The 20,868-nt window shown below is 40.5% G+C and overlaps 1 protein-coding gene across 1 annotated transcript in view; it reads left to right on the forward strand.

Moving 5' to 3' along the window:
- Positions 1-20,868, forward strand: part of aqr (aquarius intron-binding spliceosomal factor) — a 58,393-nt gene that overhangs the window by 27,073 nt on the left and 10,452 nt on the right. The window contains exons 23-31 of the mRNA XM_061795287.1: positions 94-163; positions 2,222-2,332; positions 2,414-2,523; positions 6,417-6,552; positions 10,418-10,627; positions 14,834-14,971; positions 15,050-15,121; positions 17,735-17,922; positions 18,004-18,175. Coding sequence (XP_061651271.1) covers positions 94-163; positions 2,222-2,332; positions 2,414-2,523; positions 6,417-6,552; positions 10,418-10,627; positions 14,834-14,971; positions 15,050-15,121; positions 17,735-17,922; positions 18,004-18,175 — 1,207 coding nt within the window. The remainder of the gene's footprint in view (positions 1-93; positions 164-2,221; positions 2,333-2,413; positions 2,524-6,416; positions 6,553-10,417; positions 10,628-14,833; positions 14,972-15,049; positions 15,122-17,734; positions 17,923-18,003; positions 18,176-20,868) is intronic.

Consider the following 20,868-nt stretch of genomic DNA (forward strand, 5'->3'; position numbering starts at 1 on the left):
AGCCTGAATGTTTCTGAATTGCATTGTCCAATTTAAACCTCAAATCGGTTTATACTGTCTGACTAATTACCTACCTTAATATCGTCATTCCAGGAACACAATTCACTTCACGCCTACTCAGATCGAAGCCATCCGAGCCGGCATGCAGCCAGGGCTCACCATGGTAAGTTGCTTGATATTAACTCATTTAAATGGCAAATGCAAATAGCGAGTGTGCGGAAACCGACATTCCACAAACGTCGTCGTGTCGTGGGAAGGAGAATATGTTTAAACATTCTACCAGATTTGCACATCTATAATTGTAAATACGCCACTCATCTCACATTGACCCACGCCATTCCAACCTGCTACTTATGATTCTACAGCCGGTTGCAACTTCACACTAGTTTAGCAATTAATAACAGTTTTATGATTGGTCCTTGATGAAGGTTTGTGGTTACTTTAGAAATACAGGTCATGAAACGGCCCCAACACCATTTCCTTCATGGCAGTTGCGACGGTCGTTAGAGGTAACAGTAAACACATGCCGGCCGCCTCCCCATCCACCTGCCTCCGCTTTCATGTAGACTGATTACACGCTCATTTATTCGGGGAATGCTAAATTACGCTCATTATTTACCAGCAGAAATGACTCACCTGAGATGCTGAGAGGAGATTTCTTTTTGTTGTAACAACCGCCCCCCTGCTGAAACAAGCCTTATTTTATGCTGGTGGGAGGCCTTTAGGATACTGTCGCTTACTTTAGCTTCCAACAGATACAGTGGAACATCTCGGGTCAAACACAATCTATTCCAGGATTCTTTGTTCAAATTTGAAAATATAATAGAAATTGACTTGATTTGTTTCAGGGTCAAATTGTCGCTCTCTTAAAACCTTTATTAGCTGTGCAAGCAATGTTTTAAGTTATAGTGTAAATATACCACAAACTATGAGCCCAAAACAGTTTCATATAATTTCAAATTAATCTTTCAACATTACTCTTAAAAATAAATGGCTTACAGTTTATCTGAGTTAGAAAAATTGTACCGGAAGTGCACATGTAGCCCTCTCTGTATCTTCCACTAACAACCCAGGCTGAACTTAAATCCTTCCCGACATACAAAGATCTTAGTCTGTCATTCAAGATGGAAGACTTCAGCAATACTTCCGTGACACCAAATACTACTTTCCTAATAGACGGGGCTTTGGCGCCGTCTGGTGGCATTTTAAGGTGTTAAAGAAAGCACAAAATATGTTTGTACTAGGTTTTTCTCAGTGAAAAGCTGAGTATCGGTTCCACAAAAAAAGAAAAACACAACTGATGACTGTGAATAGCGAACTGCGAATAGGCGAAGGTTCACTATTAAAATATATTAACCTGAGTATTTGAAAAAGTGCTCCTTTCATGAAGTGTTTGTCTGACAAAATTTCTTATCAAACTATAGGGCTTTACGACCATTTGTTGAAGTGGAGACACGCATGGTTGCTGTGCTTTTTAACATTGTCTTACAAATATAAAAATAATTTAATGGCCGATAAAAAATATATATACACTTGAAATTGGTCACACATGACAGGCAATAACTAAACATCTCTGACTCTGCAGTGTATTACTTTTTGCTGCTTTTATTATTACCTTTGACTTATTGTCACTTTAGCCATACTGTACAGAGGAGCCAGGACACAGACACATGGACCAGTTTCATCGCTACACTACCGCTGCATCGCAATAGGTTTCATTTCCTGTGCTACGGTTATCTTGACATCTTCCGTACCCTACTTTGCCATCACCGGTACCCTACTGTGGTGCCGTCAGAAAAAAAAGCCAAAGCAGCAGCAAAGAAATACTCATGGAGTTATTCCCGGAGATGCTCACTGACCCAAAGTGTCACAGAATACTGTATTTTGAAATCTAGCTGTTTTTCTACAAAATTTCTAATTCTAATTAAGTAATAGTAAAGGTTTTCTTTATTTTTATTGTATAATTTTAATGTTTGTTTCTTTATTAATAATTTTGTGATTTATTTATCATGAATTTTATATTCTTTTTATTTTATACTATTTTTCATGTGATTATTGTGTGTATTATATATTGGTATATTTTATTGTTTTTTTATTTATATATTGTTTATTCTTAGAATTATTTATATATTGTTGTTATTATATTCTATATATTTTTTTTGCATCCAGTGCGTGTTTCTTCTTTAATTTTCTCATCACGTCTGTCATTCTTTGTCTCCAGGTTGTCGGACCACCGGGTACCGGCAAGACCGACGTCGCCGTCCAGATCATATCAAACATTTACCACAACTTTCCCGATCAGAGGACCCTCATAGTCACACACTCAAACCAGGTGAGCCCACTGTCGTGTACATGCCCTGACAAATATAGGTTGCGGTCTCACATCGTTCGCTGTCGTTCTCTCGTCCACCAGGCTCTGAACCAGCTGTTTGAAAAGATCATGGCGCTGGACATTGACGAGCGCCACCTCCTGCGTCTGGGCCACGGAGAAGAAGAGCTGGAAACCGAGAAGGACTTCAGCAGGTGAGGATGGACGAGGCCGTGATGACACGCCACAGATACGAGCGGGAGATGCCGACTTAGCAAACAAACGTTCTAAAAGGAAATTTAATCAGAGCCAAAACACACACACTTGCTCAGATGCCCACATGCATAACGAGTCTCAGCCAAAACATAAACAGAGCCACCTGATACTCCCATATGTGTATCTTCATGAGACCTCCTCAACCACTCAGGCATCTCGAGCAGGGTAAGAGATCTCCCACATTTCAACCAGTGATTAGCCCTCCCGTCCAGAACTCCAAGCACTCCGAGTGGTGCTTGTACAGGAGTGGGTGGGCAAACTACAGCCCGAAGGCCAACTATGGCCTGCTGTTTTTTAAGTCCGGCCCACCGAACACATGCATCAGTAAGTGTCCTTTAATATTTGTTGCATTAAGCTAGCCATTTTTCCCTGAAATATATATATTTTTTAATTTATTGATGATAACCTTTGAACTGTTACTTATACGTTTAACATGCTGGTTTTTTTTTTATTAAGCAATTGCTCAATAAATTATAATTACATGAATTTTAAATAATATAGTGAAAAATTTGCAGGAATTATGCTTTCATTGAAATAAACTTTTTTTGTTGGACGTATGAACACTGTGAACCCTAAATTGGTTGGCATTGTAAATGAGAACCTTTGTCTCAATTGTCTTACCTGGTAAAATAAAGGAAACTATTATCTACATATTCATGTGTATGAATGGAAATTTGAGCGATACTGTCCGTGCTTCCTCGCCTCACAGTGCGCCGAGAGAGATCTAATGCAGCAGGAATGTTGGCATTACAACCTCTGGCATACATTTAGGCCCATTTTAATTATAATTATTCACCAAGTATTTTACAGCACCGACACAAGGAGTAAGTGAACTTGATGGTGTGATCACGCCAATATAAAGGAATGACGGACTACTTGTCAGGGTTTAAAAGCATTGGGGTATTACGTCAAAAAAGATTTACGACAACTGTTCTTCAGCCTGTTGTCTTGGACTAGCTGTTAACCCTGGATTTACTGGATTGTGACCGCACAAGATGAGTATTTTACATAATAACCGCACCGACACAGAGTGTCTCCGCCCATGCCTTGGGAGCTGGGCTGGCTGAAGATCCGCCATTTTCAAGCAACAGGCAGACTACACAGAAACACTATTATGTCAAAGCCAAAAGCTAAGTAGTTTGACGCACAGGTTACTGTTAACTTGGCTTCTGATAAGCGTTGCTAACTTGATTGTTTGCCGAAGTTGTCAACGTAGTGGTTGTGGTGGCGAACGGTGGTTTGTGTCCGCTGCATGCGCCACATAGACGAATCTACACACTAATTGTCAAGTCTAATTCTGTGGTTTGGCGATCAAGTGTTGCCTCCACGAGTGGAAGTATAATCGCTGTTTTTACATTTACTTGTTTTTGGGGACTCACCCTAGTAGTCACCTCCTACATATGGCTCTAATTGCCATGGTAGCAAAAGTCGTTCTCGCGTGGCACACTGCTTGGTAGGAGGGATGGGGTGAGTAGTGGCTCATTTACATGCTTGCATTGCTAGCTGCAGCCTTTGTTGTCATGGCAACAAAAGTCGCTCTGGCGTGGCACACACCCCAGTAGTGTGGCGGTGAGGTGAGCAGTAGCTAATTTGCCTGAGACAGGGTTATTTCAGTGAGAATCTAAAAAGTGGGTGAGAATTGCGCTATAATTCTTGATCCTTGGCTTAAGTCGATGAAAGCATGTCACATGTTAGTCTCAGACCTGGGCTTTAAATTGTGAAAAAAAATGAATAATATGCCCACTCGAATATGAATCATTACCGTTTAAGTTTTCCATGCAGTGTTTGAATATAAATTGGCCAGTGCCATTGAGTATTAATTAAAACATTTTTGTCGATGCTATTTAAAGTCCCCTTATAGGCGACCTTGTTAATTACCGCCTTATACATCTGTAGCGCAGAGCAAATTGCATCCTATAGTGGGAGAAAGGTGGTGGCGCAGGGAGGGCATACATGTACAGCCGTGCCCCATTTTGTGCATGTGTGCTGTTCAGAATGGGTGTAGCGCGCTTATGAATAGCGGTCCAGCAAGTCTTTTTGTAAATTATGCAGTGGGAAAAAAGAGGGGGGGGCCTGGGGGAGAACATGAAAAAAAAAGCGCTTGCGAGTAATGTTTAATGCGATCCCCGCCTGCCTATAGATGCCTCGTAATAATATAGCGTCTCTGCTCCTTCCGCCCCGGTGACATCGAGCGCCAGAGAGTTTTAATTAACACCGCGTATGTGAGATAGGAAAACGGAAGGCAGTGCGGCTCGGTGAATGCCTAACAAATGGGAGCGAATGCTGTGTTTCCTGCTGTTTTCATTAGATTGTCCGATGACATCGCTGCCTGACATTCCAAATGTAGTTTTGTGCGGTGATTCTCAATGTGTGGTACGTGGTCTCCCTCGATTGGTGCGTGAAAGAATTACTGCAGTGGAATTCAGTTATATTTAACTTTTAAGTTCAATAAATTTGCATGTATTCTTTAAAAATTGTTTGCTTTTAAACATTTACTTAGGGACAATTTTTATTTGTATGTTATGTTGCTACATGGTTATTGTAAATAGACGTGTACTTTTCCTTGTTTTATGTATAGTTTGAGAGGAAACAAACTGGGAGTGGCAATTAACAGTTTGAAGCCTCTTTTTTGGAAGAATTGTTACTAATTTTATCTACCAAACTGCTGCTTGTTGTGAAGTGAGTTGAGTCACTGCGCTCATATCTCAAATTGTTGGTCGCAGGTCAAAGCAAAAATTCGTATAAACAATGGCTCGTATCTCTAAACAATTAAGTCGCGTCTCTCGTGTCTCTAGGCATCACTATTTCCTAGGTGCTACTTGTTGTAAAACATTGGCAACCATTGGTTTAGACAAGTGGTAACTTGTATTGGTCTCTATGTGAGAGCAGCTGCATCACAGGTGAGTCCTCCTGAGCATTAAGGTCACTTGCACTTTACACGCCGTCTAAAAATAGTGTGACCCCTATGATCCCTCCCACTTCCTGTCTGTGTGCACTGAATGCTACTCTCTGATTGCGTTGAGTTAACACTAATCAGCTGCATAAAGTCAAGCGCACACACAGGCCTCAAGGATGCTCTTAACCTGCTTGTTCTCGACTAAGGACAGAAACTCTAGACCAGTCAATGCTTGAATGTAACATAAATTCCAAAAAGGAAATGGCGTGTTTTCTTGTTTTGTTTTTTTATATATATGGTCTATCGCGGTCTCGCTGAAAAGAAAAAATAATACAAGACTAAAGTCGTAGAATTACGAAGTGAAGTCATATTTATGAGAAGAGTTATAATTTTTATGAGATTTTAATGGCCCTCCCACCAATAGCAAAAATATGAGAATAATTGTCTGAATAATTGTTTTATTGTAAAAAGTTGTTAGTTTTTATGTTAGTGATGAGTAAATTTTCCAAGAATAATCTTGAAATTTTTACGAGAATGCAGTTTTATGACAGGCATTAATTGTTTTACAAGGCAAAGGCTATACTTTTACAATAATTAAAAAATAACATCACTACAATTAGGTCATAATATTACAAGGAAACAAGTAATTGTAAAATAAGCGAATATATCACAACATATCATATTTTTAAAGGAAAAACAGTTACAATTTTGCATGACTAAAGTCGCAATATTATAAGAGTAAAGTAATAATTTTCCAAGAGTAATTGACATTTTTATAAAAAAAAGTTTGCAATTTTACATTAACAAAAAGTTACATTACTAGAATAAAGTTGTGATATTAAAAGAAATCAAATTGTGAAAATACATTTGCAATGTGACAAAATATTGAAATTTTACTATGACCGTTGATTAACCGCACCCTGCTACCGTCTACAGGTACGGCCGGGTGAACTACGTCCTGGCCCGACGACTGGAGCTTCTCCGGGAGGTGGGAAGGTTTCAGGAGAGCTTGGGCGTACCCGGTGATGTTTCCTACACCTGCGAGACAGCTGGACACTTCTACCTCTACCAGGTAGCCAGTGGTTTTGTTTTTATGCCATGGGATCACCTTCTTCACGTGACTGCTTTATTCCTACTGGCTCGCTTTGTAGTTTTTGGGTTGTGGTCTATGTCCGTCTTGTTTTCCGCAAGAACCGTTTTGTACAGTTTGGTACAGGGCACAGTTTTTGCGCATAATGTCACTGTTGTGTCACATTTTCTCCACATGATGATGGCCGTCGTCGCTGTGTTCCATGGTATATTAAGTGCATTGGGGAAAAAAATTGTACTCTTCCCTTGACTAATACTTGTGAACAATAAGGTCGCTCTGTTGCTGTGGAAGTTCTCTGCAGGCGAGAACTTCCCTACTAGAACGTCTAAACTTTATTTGGGGTTAATCAGAGGCACTTTGATGCAGGTGTGTGCTGACCACCATTTAACATGAGTTTGAATGTGATTGGTTCATTCTGAACAGAGCCACATCCCCAGTTATAAGAGGGTGTGCAAACTTGTGCAACCACATTATTGCAGTTGTTTATTTTATTTCCCTTCTCGAGAGGATGTATTTTTTTTTTCAATTGAGTTACACATGTCATACGTCACATTAATGGTGGAAAAGGTTTTGAAATGATATCACAAAAACCTGGCATTTGAAAAAGATGTGTAAACTTTTTTTGTATCCACTGTATGTACTGTTTCACCACTAAAGACTGTCATATTTATTCAATACACTATTGCCACGGGCTTTTTGCTGTGTTTTGCCCGAGACCACAAATAACCTACTCGGGCCCTCACTGTTTATTCCCAACACCGAATTATCACCATACTCTTGGGCCATAGGAAAGATGCGTTCAACTCTAGATCATTTATTTAAGCTGGATTCCCTGCATGGGACAAGCTCTGAAATAAGAAATCCCCAGACATTGTTTTTTTTCAGTAGGTCTACTCCAGGTTGAAATGTGTTGTACTTTGTCCATATTTGACAAGACCGTCCCCTTTCCTCTGATTGGTTGCCTCCATGTAGAAGACCCACTTTTGAGAGCACACGTGTTTGTTAGGTTGACAGCGCTGGCTCGGGAGCGGAGAGGTAGGTGGAGATCTTCGCTAGTGACGTAGATATGCTCGAGAAAAAAATCATATTTCACATTTACTGAGGCACCACAGAGCGAATATTACGTCCCAAATACAAGAAAAAGTTGGTTTGGCAAAATACGGGACCTTTCATCTTCTTTACTGTTTGCCTTTTTTCGCCACACTTTCCTCATTTTCAGCAGATTCTCTGTCCTCTACTTTTCCATGGACAGCGGTCCGCAGCTTTGAAATGATTTCACCGCCCTTAACTGGCGTTATACAGCCTTTGTTGACTCCTTCTGCTTCTTTCTACACTGGTACTCTGCTTTGCCACGTTGCCTTCACACACACCTCCTTATTCAAACATTTCAAGCTTTGATTCAAAACAAAACAGTTACTTTTTCTGTCACTTTCACGACTCATGGTGGCCGGATGTTGTGAAGTTTGTTACCTCCTTCTAGTGGCGGAGTGACTGAAGCTGACTCGTAAGTCAATCTTTTGCTCACGACAGAAAACAAAAACCAAAACAAAAAAGATCAAGTGAAGGTACGTACGTATCTCAACTTGGGGCACTCGTCAGTCAAGGTAACACTGCATTACAGTTGTAATGTGTACGACTGAACCCGCAAGCCAACTTGGTAAAGTTGTCGTCAAAGTTTCTTTCCACAGAGGGTATTTATAGACCGGGACTGCCTGCTGGTTAGTTGAAGCCGCTTTATTAGGTTCCCAGCTGGAGCACCTTCCCAAGAGTGCGCCGATCTGTTCTCATTTGTCTTCAGAAAACATTAAGTTTTAACACGTCAAGTTGTCTGCTTTAACATTTAGAGACATAGATTCTCCCCAAAGTGTACGCTCTCAGACAGATTCACCTGACATATGAACACTTGTAAGGGATTTCTTTCTATTTATAGTAGAGGCCAAATCGAGTACATTTCAAGTAATTGCCATCTTCAATTTTGCGTACCTGACCTAGGCTATAGACACAGATACACAGGTATCACTCAAACATAAAAAAAGGAAAATGTACATCCATATTAATGGCATTGAAAAAAAACATGAAATCTACTATGCAATTTGTTAAACACAAAATTACCAAAACAACAGTTAGCGCATACGCTGCCAGTTCTTTAGCCAACCAGAAAAATTTGCGTAGAGCATAACATAAACACAAAGCTGACTCGTACAAGTATATAAAAATGTATGCATGAAAAAAGCCCTAATATTGTTGAAAAAGTTGCAATTCTGTGGGAATAAAGTCTCAATATTGAGAGGAAAAAAAGTCGTAATTTTATGAGGGAAAAGTTTTAATTCTTTGAGAGCAGTCGTAGTAAATTCTATTGATTTTTGTGTTCTATTCTCAAAACACTGCTCGACTTATCTCTATTTTTGCCCCAAAATTCCTGAAGCTTTGTGTGTATAAAATGCATAAAGTAGCCCTAATATTACAAGAAAACTAGGTTTTGTGACTTTATTCATGTAAAATTTGACTTTCTCATATTACAACTTTTTATTCTTAATACTTAAACAGGTGGCGCTGCAATGTGCAAGCCCTAAAACCAATTTAGCTAGCCAGAAGCATTTGCTGAAAAGGCAACTTGAAAACAATTTTGAATCGAACAAACCAAGGCTTACATTGGCATAAAAAAGTATGTGTGGAAATTAAAAAAAAAAGACTAGTAATACGGGGAAAATTAAAACAATTTTTGGAGGGGGGGGGGCTATTTTACAGTGATCTAAATAACTGTAACACTGTCAAACCTGTGGCTTGAGCATACCCTGGAGTATAGGGGGGTGGTGTGAGCAGTGGCTCAGTTACATGAGACAGAACCGCCCCTCAAAACAGGCTGATTTCTGCGAGGTGCTGGGGAAAAAAACGGATGAAGATTGTGCTGTACTTCTTGATCCTTGGGGTATTTTGAGACCTGTAAGAAAAACCTAGCATTTATATTAACCCTTACTGACTGTTCGTTTTCCCTGCTTCGGGGCCAAGAATATCCTTCTAATATTTGTCTATATCAAATTAGGAACAACTGATCTTTTCAACACGTAATAGCCAGTCTGACGCCTGACTTCTGTATGACTTATGTTCTGTATGAATGATCATTTTCTGGTGTTTCACTCTTTCACAGTTTGGAGATTCCCCAATGACCCTTCAATAACCAACTGGTGCATGTCTCTGCAGTGCAAATGTGGTGGAACACAGACAGTTCTCAGGACTGGTTCAAGCTCCCTCTTGAACGCTGTTACCGCTGTTCCACAATTATGGCATTCACAGTGTCAAGATTCCCACCATTACCACCAATTTCCTTAATTCAACCCATACTGGTATACCTAAAATCCATTTTAGTAAACACGGGTCAAAATGACCTGGAGCAGCCTCAGTGTGCACAAACTTTGTTGCACCTGTACATAAGAATGACATTTTCTATGTATTTTTGGTCACTTTTTGGGTCACATTAGGAAATGGCATCAAATTTGAGAAAGAATGACATGTAGGATGTTTTTATGGCTTCCAAATGTCAGAACAGGTCAAATTTGACCCGAACAGTGTGTAAGGGTTAAAGTATTAGGAATTGTTATATTTTCAGTGATGTCCCTTTTGTCTACATACTGTTGAATCCCTAAAAATTGAGGTACATGCATAAATTGACTGTCATTCCGAAATGGTGCATGCCATATTTTTGTCAAACCTCATAAATTAAAGCATGCCATTCACATGTTGCTTGTTGTATTTAAAATCCATACATATTAAGGACACAAATCATAAAACTTCCAGCCCTAACTGTATTTAATGGCTCCTAACGTCTGCCGCATTTCCTTCACTGCAGGTGATCTCCCGGTGGGAAGAGTACCTGAGCAAAGTGAAGCCCAAACAGGGTGTGGAGGTGAAGGTGGAGGCCGTGGCAGCGCTCTTCCCCTTCCACAAGTATTTCTCGAACGCCCCCCAGCCCGTTTTCAAGGGCCGCTCCTACGAGGAGGACATGGACATCGCAGAGGGCTGCTACCGACACATTAAAAAGATATTTACCCAGCTGGAGGTAAGAAGGTCACACACACATTCTGCAATAACAATGTTATTTATAGAACTAGAAATACAGTTGAGCTCGTTCATGTGACCACAGCAACAAATAACAGAGATGAATATGAACTCAACAATGACAGTTTGATGCAGTGTAAATCACAATATCAGATTGACTAAATGTGGATATGATGTCATTTTATTCAGTTATGTTACACATGGAGCATTATTTAGGATACTATACCTGTATGTAACTCCTAAAATTTTATATAGTCACGAATTCATGTGTGCAACTATATGCCATATTTCTTTCAGCCAATAGGGGCGGAGGGTGTTTATTTACTCACTCGCAGAACACAGGATGAAGGTGAAGGCCTTTATTTGGAATAATATTTAACAATATTGAGGAATTTGAGAAAATATGTATAATCTTCAACCTCGAGTTTTTCACCTACTTGAAAAAGTAAAAAACTCAAATAAGTAAGTTGATCATGTCACTTTATTTTTTTTAATTCCCATATATGAAAAATATTTTTTGTCATATTTGGAAAAATGATCTGCAGATTTACATTGTCAGACATGAATGATTAATTAATTGCAATTTTAAAAGAATTGTTGCAATCCAATTATTAATCATGTCATAAAGTATTTCATTTTAGATTTATATTTATTAAAAATAAAATGTCTGATATATTTGAGCAAAATTTCAGGTTAACAATGGGTTATGTAATCTGTAAGTAATAATTAAATATTTAAAAAAAGAAATTCCACATATAACCGTTACAGAAATAAATTATTAAATAAGTCTAAAGAAAATTGTGATGGCAATCTATGATGTGTATATTAAAATCCTGTACATTAAAAATAAACCAAAAATATTTATCTGGCAAAAAAAAAAAAATATATATATATATATATATTACAAAACAAAAATTTGTGGCGTTTCAAGTTTAATTGCTATCTGATACATATTGCGCTATTTGAATAATTATAATTTAATTATAACAAGAAAACTCATGCTTAGATGCTCATGTGTCACATCTCTTGTGGCTAAAAGACAGTAAAGACACTTTGCGTCCACATCCAGAGATACTTCTATTGAAGCTTTGGCAGAGGTCTCTCAAAGTGCTGTCATTTCCCTCTATTTTTCACTCTTATCATTTCTTCTCAGCACATCGAGTATTCCTAGAGATAACAATAGCATATCAGATTTATGGGAACAGCGAGGAGGCCCTGCAAAAAAGCAATAAAGGCGTTATTGACTGGAGGTAATATCCCAACATGTCTGGTGACCTTGATTTATCCGCCCCATCACGTCTCCTCCCCTCCTCCCCTCCTCCCTCGGCCTCGCCCATGCAACAGCAATACGCCCACTCACGAGAGGGAGGCTGCTGAATTTGCGTATTTCTCCGCCATGTACAAATGTCACAACACGGAATGTGCTGAGACTCGTTGCTTACCATAGTAGACTAGCTCCTGGTTCACACAGAACAACATAAGATGAATTGGCTGTACGAGTTTTAATTCTGGAGCAAAAGAGACAGCCATTTGCTGAAAAACTATTTGCCTATTTTAGCGCTCTTTCTGGAATGCTCTAAGAAAGTACTAACTGGTGTCAAGGAAGTACAGGGGTCCTCTGACTAACAAGTTCAGTTCATTCTGTGACCATGCTTGTAACTCCAATCACACGTATCACAAATCATCATTTTCCATTGAAATGAACGTAATTGCCTTTATGCCGTTGTAACCCCCATAAAACGCTAACAAAAATTTCAGTAACATGTTTTTAATAAGAAAAATAGCACTCTACAGAAGTGGTGCCTAATGACCGGGTCACACAGTTTGACCAGAGGGGGAAAAAAAAGAGGTTCTGATGATTGGAGGTTGGGACACTCTGTCGTCAAGGTACCACCGAATGGCGAAGTGATACATCTCAACTGAGAGACAAGTTTGTATAGTCAGTAACGAGCTAAGTTGCCTGGGTTGTTAGCGAAACAAGTTACGAGAGTCTTTGCCATATGTGCACATACACACATACTACTACTGCACACTTTCGGAGACAAAGTGCCTTGCGGGCTCCCATTTCGCAGACTCTCATCTGTTCCATCATCGCCACATCATTAGTTGATTTCACCTTCATCCAGCCTGGAGCCATGAGGATAAAAAGGAGACCTCATAAATATTGGCGGTTTTGATTGGTTTGATATTGAGACAAAAATAGTAACACATTAATTATGTATTACCCAGTGTGTGGTACTGGTCGCTCTGCATATATTCTCCTTTCCAAGCAATATTTACTTGTGTGTGTGTGTCTTACCCCGCTCCCACATTCATGCTTACTTTCCTTCTTCACTTACACAGATAATGTGATTTTTCTGGCGATATCCACACTCGCACCTTATCTCGGGTAAGCAACGTGATCGTATCACGTCGGTGGGGTCAATCAGCGATAGCCATCCATTCTGTGGCACTTCATCATGAGCAGTGTGCACTGAGACGTGAAGGCAGAAGGATCTTTTTAACCACCTTTTTTTTGTTTTTAGAGTGGAACCTCTGTGGTCAAATGCAATACCATCAACCACAATTTTTTTCATAGGAAATATTGGAAATTTAAATAATCCATTCTGAGGTCTGTGAAATTCACAGGCAATGTTTTATCACTTTGAGATTAGTAACTGTTAAACAAGCGTAAAAAAAATGAACTGCTCATAATCAAAGTAAAAACAATTTTTTAAAAAGATGTGAAGCTGTACATCTCATTTTTGTACTTTTTAAACTCTAATACAAGTGTAAAAACAAATAAACCACAGCAACAGTAATTAGTAATAAAAGGTAAATTAAAAAAATCTTTAATGAAGAATTTATATCGTTTTTTCTTTAACATTGTTAATTGCCAAAAAATAAAATCTTATACCACTCTAAGGCTTAAATCAATAAAACAAAGTCTTAAATGTAGTGGAGGATGGCAAATGTGCAAGTTAACATTCTTAACTCATTCACTGCTGTGGTCAAGTATTACCTACTTACCATTTTACCGCAATATTTGTCAAGTACCCTTCTCAACGAGTAGGTGAGGTCTTGTAGTGTTTGCCTGTGCAATTCCAGCTTCTATATAACTAATGAAGAACAGATGCCAATAGATTGCATCACTTTGGATTTGAGACCAGCACAGCTTTTGAATTGAAGATGAAGATTCTGAGGTGAATCTCGGCTTGTCACGTCGATTACAAGGGAGGGAAATGCCAACACGTTGGAAGTCGGGCAAGTTCCGGACACTCTAACACACTCGAACAGAGTATGTATGTGTATTTTACTGTACAAACGGAGTGTGTGTCGCGGTAGTTTGTGGAAAGAGTGTGTAGTGATGGTGAGAAAAGATGACACAGTTCATGAGTGAATAACGAGCTATGCTGTGCTATACGAGGTTATTTTAGTAAACAAAAACAAAATAAATAACAAAAACTGAAATAAAAATATCAGGTTTTAAAGCGGTAACTAATTGAAACGGCATTGTTTTTTCACAAAACGAATAAAAAACTAACTACAATTCGATTGTCGATTTATTTCATACGTAAGCTTTTGGGGTTAATTTGAAATTTATTAACTTTTTTTTCTGCTAGTTTTTGTATTTGATTGTTGTGTGATTTGTTCATCTGTCCTAAGTGATGTTTTGTTTTGTTTTTTCTAATCTCACACCTGGCACATACCCTGTATTAAACAAATAAAATTAACACTAACTAACAAAAACTAAACTATAACTACCTAAATTTGAAAAACAAAAAGTCAAAACAAAATAAAAATTAATGAGAAATTCAAAACTAACTTTGGAAATACATGCTAAGTGAAATAAATATCTGCAAAACAATTTCTGTGAGACATTAAAAGGTTTTTTTTTTTCCTTCTGAAAACTTAATTAAATATGAATTGTACTACGTGCACAGTATGTCAACAATGAGACAAAGGTAGGCAGTCAATGCTATTAAGAGTACTTGGGTCTTACTATTAAAGAGCCTCTTTGGCGCACAATAGATATATATGTCATCCATCATCTGGTACAGTAATCTTCTTATCTGTCATCCTTCGTGGCAATCTTCTATCATTTGGTCAGCATCAACTTCTGAAAAGTAAAGTGGAATAGTTAAGACTGCATCCAAACTAAACTGCTGTGTTTGGTGGCCAATTTCTTTAAAGTCGTGACTGACCTTGCGTCCGTCTGCTCCGGTAGGAGTTCAGGGCCTTTGAGCTGCTCAGGAGCGGGCTGGACCGCACCAAGTACCTGCTGGTGAAGGAAGCCAAAATCATCGCCATGACCTGCACGCATGCCGCCCTCAAACGACACGACCTGGTAGAGCTGGGATTCAAGGTAAGGCTACCCACCCCTTCTTGTGGTTATTTAAATAGCTCATGACCGTTTATTAAAGTCACTAATTGCTCTCGTTAGTACGACAACATCCTGATGGAGGAAGCCGCTCAGATTCTGGAGATCGAGACCTTCATCCCCCTTCTGTTGCAGGTACCTTTCTCTTTGACACTCTAGACTGTAGCGTTCAAGTCTCCTTTCCATCAAGCGCTACAGTTGCGCATATCGAGCCATAATAGATTGTAACAACTAGAAATAATCCATAGAGTCACAAAATTTGCCCAGAGCATGCATACGCTATATGTACGTTTCTTATAGGGCCAAGCACTCTCCCGTCCACTCAAATCTGTCATTTACCCAGACACAAGTCAGGTACGCACCCTGGATGGAGCAAGCCTGAAATGTGGGCGTTCCCTATCAAATTTGGCCCGGCACGCATGGTACGTTTATTCTCACGTCGACTTAAGCACTTTTCCCCTTCCGCACTCCAGAGTCTGTAGTAAGAACAGTGCCTCGTGAAGGTGAAACATCATATTGCACGTTTCGATTCAGTTAACTCCCTGCGGACGGCTGGCTTGTGCCGATACACCTGGCCCATAGCGCTCAACTACGCCCACGGGTTGCCCAACGACCGTAATGTGCACCTACCATATTACACCAAACGTCGACATATTATATCATATTAATTGGCAAAAAATGTTGACGGCAGCAGACCTTTTTTCACTTCTGTGATCGCAGAGCTTTCCGCTTCAAACGATTCTGATTTTAATTTTGAATCATTTGTTTTTATTTGATCTATCTCAGTCAACTAATGCGTTAAAGTGAAGTGCGTTTACTGAAATCAAAATCTATTTCAATTGCAAACATCTTACGACGTCATGTTACATTTTACCATAAGAACCCATATTTGATAGCAGCTGCATAATCCTTGCATCTAATGGACTAAGACCATTGTAAACATAAAAAAAAAATGTTATCTACAGTCCAAAAATAGTAAATGGTCATGCACTGGCACATTTATGAGCAATGTCATAAAATTAATTCTGTCCCTACCCTCAACCGTTATTAATGATAACCACCATCCTACACAAAAGATATGAACGGAATGACTAGAAATAATCCATCTCGTAAAAACAGTCTACGAAACGCTTGGTCACGTACGGGCAATGTATGTGTCATGATGAATGCAATCAGTTAAAAAAAAAAAAAAACGAGGCACACTCACAGTCACGCACAGGTAATGTAAGTGACGGGTAATGTAAGTGACGAGATTAATATTATCGCTCCTTTCAGCAGTTATGAATGATAACATCCACCTTGCAAAGTGGAAATAGAAGGACTAGAAATAATACACAAAGCCCTAGTGTGAGTGTGCCTGAAGTATCCTTCCAAGTGATGTCTTTATAGACCAAACCACAGCCTGCCCCTCAAATTTAAGTGCGGCAGTGCGACGCCCATCATCAAGTCTCCCACCACCTGACTCCCCGTGTTCATTACGGCCTGACTGATGGGTTCCAGGCGGCTTAATGACGCTTGTCTTTGGTAGTTGCGCCTAATTGTCCGCGATAGCGCTAATGTCTGTTTACAGATGAGATCATTAAGCACATCAACCCGCGCAACAACCACGCCAGAGCTCCTCGTCTCTTTAGATGTGGTTTGTTTTTTCTTCCTGAATGAGTGAGTGAGTCATACTTAACTGCCAGGTGTACGTCAGAGAAAGATAAAATCATTCTTTTCTTTTTTACCCTCACTTTCAAGCCAACACAATTTATAACAGACACTATGTCGTGTTGGACTGAGGTCATACGTAAGGTAAACCTATGGAACCCCAGACATATGTAACATGGGGGGCAAATACATTTTGGCTACAATATAGATACAGGAAGTCCTTGATTTTACGAACAAGTTCCGTCCCTACGCTGGCGATGTAACACGAATTTCCGCGTAAGTCGGATTTCACCGTTAAAGTCAAACTTTACGGCGAAATACTTCTGTTACGGGTATTGTCCCACGTGATTGTGACAGCAAGCTCAGTGTGTGTGTCGTGTGCGTCGACGTGTGAGTGAGACGGGACTGTGCAGGCGTCGTCCGGCGGGACTGTGAAGGAGGAAGGAGTGCGCGCAGGTGCGAGTGTGTACAGTGACAAGTGTAGTGACGGCGACCGGGGAAGAGTAGCGATTAGCAGAGGACCCGCTGACGTTGAATGCGCAGGGGAGCTAATAAAGCCATTAAAGCAGCAAATCGGTGCTTCGTGCCTTTATTGTTGCCGCCACCCAGCTCAGCTGTGCAACGAGAGAAGCGAGTTAACCCCTGCGTCTCCCGACCACGGTCAGGTGACCGTAGCAGGAAAGGTTAATTAACACTTCGTATAAAGAAACTAAAATACATTAAAATAAAAAAATAAGATGCTGTACTTACCATTACTGCTGAGAGTGTGAAAAAAGGAGGGTGAAAAAAAGCAAAGATACTCCCGGCGCACAAACACAGACAAGCACTATGCACTTGCTAAGCAGAATAGTGCCAATATTACATCCACAATACTAGATAGTTTGGCAAAATATGGCCCCTGTAAAAAAATGACACTGTAATGCCCTTGCATGTGGACAAGGAGAGCCACAATTGTCAATGTGCTTTCAGTTCTAATTCTAACATTGTGGCCATATTGTGGTAATCCCCCCCCCCCCCCCCCCCCCCTTTCATGTCTGGGACTCTTTAAACACCACAGCCAAATGTCGCTGTTATTCTATCCATGTCTGCACTCCACAGAATCCAGAGGACGGTTACAGCAGGCTGAAACGTTGGATTATGATCGGCGACCACCACCAGCTGCCCCCCGTCATCAAGAACATGGCCTTCCAGAAGTACTCCAACATGGAGCAGTCGCTCTTCACTCGCTTTGTGCGCCTAGGCGTGCCCACCATAGACCTGGACGCGCAGGGGCGTGCACGCGCCAGGTCAGTCACCCTATGGGACCCTCTTTATTTTGTGGCGTTATCTCATGATTTTAACATGAGCCTGTGTCACTCGGTTGTTAGTCTGTGTAACTTATACAACTGGCGCTACAAGCACCTGGGGAACCTGCCGCACGTCCAGCAGCTTCCCGAGTTCCAGGTACCCAATCCCGGCTTGACGTTCGACTTTCAGCTCATCAACGTGGAGGACTTCAATGGCGTGGGCGAGTCAGAGCCCAACCCTTACTTCTACCAGGTCAGTACAGCAATCCCCCACCTACTTGCGGTTCACTGTAGACCAGATCTGGGCAAGCCACGCTCCTTGGGCCACATCCTGCCCATCCTCAGTGCCCTTGCAGTGTTCATGAAGTGAAAATAAAACATAAACTATGCGGTGCTTTTATTTTGGAAGTGCTGATTTAATTTTGATGTGCACGGTTGTGGACGATACAAACGTGGAAGACCTACCACTTGTGTCTGCAATGTGGCCAACTAAGCATTAATTTTGCGTTATTTAGTGACTTTTCTGACCCCTTTATCGACTTTTTATTTTATTTTTTTTTTAAAGAGACTAATGACAATGTCAAGAATGGTTCTGATGTTAGCAACATTCTTATTTCCTGCATGGTGGAGGGAAGAGGGCCAGGGGGATTTGCCCTTTATAATAGGCATATCAACATTCTCAGGGCATTGAATCGATCGCACAACAGTCCAGTTGCGATCGATTCAATGCCCTGAGAATGAAATGACCTGGATGAATGAGTGTCCACGAGCAGGCATATTAGCAGTTTCACAGACAGTACGTACTGGGTGCATTATCATTCACCACTGTATCACTGTCAATAATAATATGATAGTTACCACTGCATCTATCTGTGTCTAGTCATCTAGCTATCTATATTATGGTTTGACATGTGACTGAAGCATTCAGTGTGACGTGACCCCTTTCTGATTTTAAATATATGACCATGATGTAGGCGCTTTGGAAAAATTCTGCTTTGCCATTTATTTTGAAATGCGCTAGAAGTTCCTTTGATGTATTCCTACTCATACTTGGCGTGCGACGCACAGGTCTGGCGTGTGGTTGTGCCTCTCTCCACGAGCCAGATAGTGTTTCATTTCCTGACATTGCCAAGGTACTTGTGTGTGTAGTGCATTAAAAAAAAAAGCCATTCCGCCACCACACATGCCAGTTGTTTGCTACTTAATATCCGCCACTCTCTTTTCTGTGGCAGTTGCAAAATGTAAATAAGATGGGTTGTTTGTAATTTATGCATGGGAAAAATGAAAAACTACAAAGTGACAAATGATATTTTCCACCCTCCCAAAAAATCAGTAGTTATCCATAAAGTGTGTCAAAATGCTACACTGGTGCTAAATCATGAGTCTCCGTGCCAACCAAGAAATTAAAAGGTTTCCCTGAATGTATCACTAAATGTCATCTTTTGGCCAGCGTGCAGGCTCGTGTTTCCCTGAGCGTTGCGATTGTTCCAAAATGCAGACCATGTGCACATCCCGAGGCTCTGGGTCACATGAACCTCCACTCCGTTTGACTGTTGCCATTTGCGCACTCCTCAAGGGAATCACCCATGATCCAGGCAGGCACACTGGACACAAAATAGGCACACAACAGGACTGACAGTACAATGTCCTGCTTTGCACTCTCAGTAATATACCATTTACCTTTTTTAAAAAAAAAAAAAAAAAAAAGTGCAGGGGCCACTTCCTCTTTTAAGATAAATGGTCTCTGCTCTGTTTAATGCAGTACCTCATGTGGTTGTGGGGTGGACAACACTTGCACAAATAACATGGAACTTGTGCTGTGGTGGGGGGGGTGTCAAGAAAAAAAAAAAAATGCTTCTGGACTGGATGAAATGATTATGAAGTCAGGTTCTGTCGTGGGCATAGAGTGGCACAGCCTGACACGTGGCAGACAGCAGGACGCTGAACACGCTTCCCTCCATCATGGACAAGCCACAGCATCCACTGCACAGCACCGTGTCCAGGTAGCGACGCAGCTTTAGTGACAGGCTGTTGTCCCCGCCCTGCTCCACTGAAAGACTCAGGAAAGCCTAACCCCCCACGCCGTGCGGCCTTTTAATTCCATCATTGGAAGGAAATGCTAATATCACATTGCCAAAACTCTACACTGTACTGTCAACATCTTATTGAAGAACTGCGGTAACGAAGTATTGATACTCGATGATCATTATTTATTATATTATATATATATATATATTTTATATTTATCATTTATGTACAGGTAGGTGATCAAGTGGCCTTGGTCTCCTTTGCCTTGACCTTGTCGTCAAGATTAGGCGGTTCTCCTGAGTGATATGCTAATGAGTCCGTCCATAATTAACAGGACTGGCAGAGCCATAAATTACTGCATGGTGTTTACTTATATTGCGTGTCAGAGTTAAAGGTGTTTAGCTTTTCATCCGTGATCACAGGTTGGTGTGTGAGGGTTAGTCAATGCTATAGGAGCCTGGAACCTTAACGGCAGGCGAGAAAGACGACAGCATAAACCGGCGAAACGCCATTTGGAAGCAGAGCGTTAACAATGTCTGTCACGCTTTCTGACGCGTCGACTCCGGTGCGGCTGGATGAGGAACTGTTGATGAGGCTGCATCACTCGTTAGCAAAGATGTGAGGCTGCAGTGCTGGCTTAATTGAAACAGGATGAATAATGCATGCCACTGGCCTCTCTTTTTTTTTTTTTTTAACATTTGAAGGGCAGACGAGCCTTGGAGTTGGACGAAGGATGTTCATGCTCAGGAATGAGTTTAGTTAAAGTTTGGTTTTCTTCCCCCTTATTCCCATGTCAAGGACAAACCCTTAATGAAGATAGATGGAACTACATGTAAAAATTATGGTAAAATAATGCTGATTAAAAAGTAATTGTCATATTACCTATGTTACTGTTTAAAAAACAAACAAACTGAGAAA

The sequence above is a fragment of the Phyllopteryx taeniolatus genome, chromosome 13, assembly GCF_024500385.1.
Source record: "Phyllopteryx taeniolatus isolate TA_2022b chromosome 13, UOR_Ptae_1.2, whole genome shotgun sequence".
In the NCBI taxonomy this organism is placed as follows: Eukaryota; Metazoa; Chordata; class Actinopteri; order Syngnathiformes; family Syngnathidae; genus Phyllopteryx; species Phyllopteryx taeniolatus.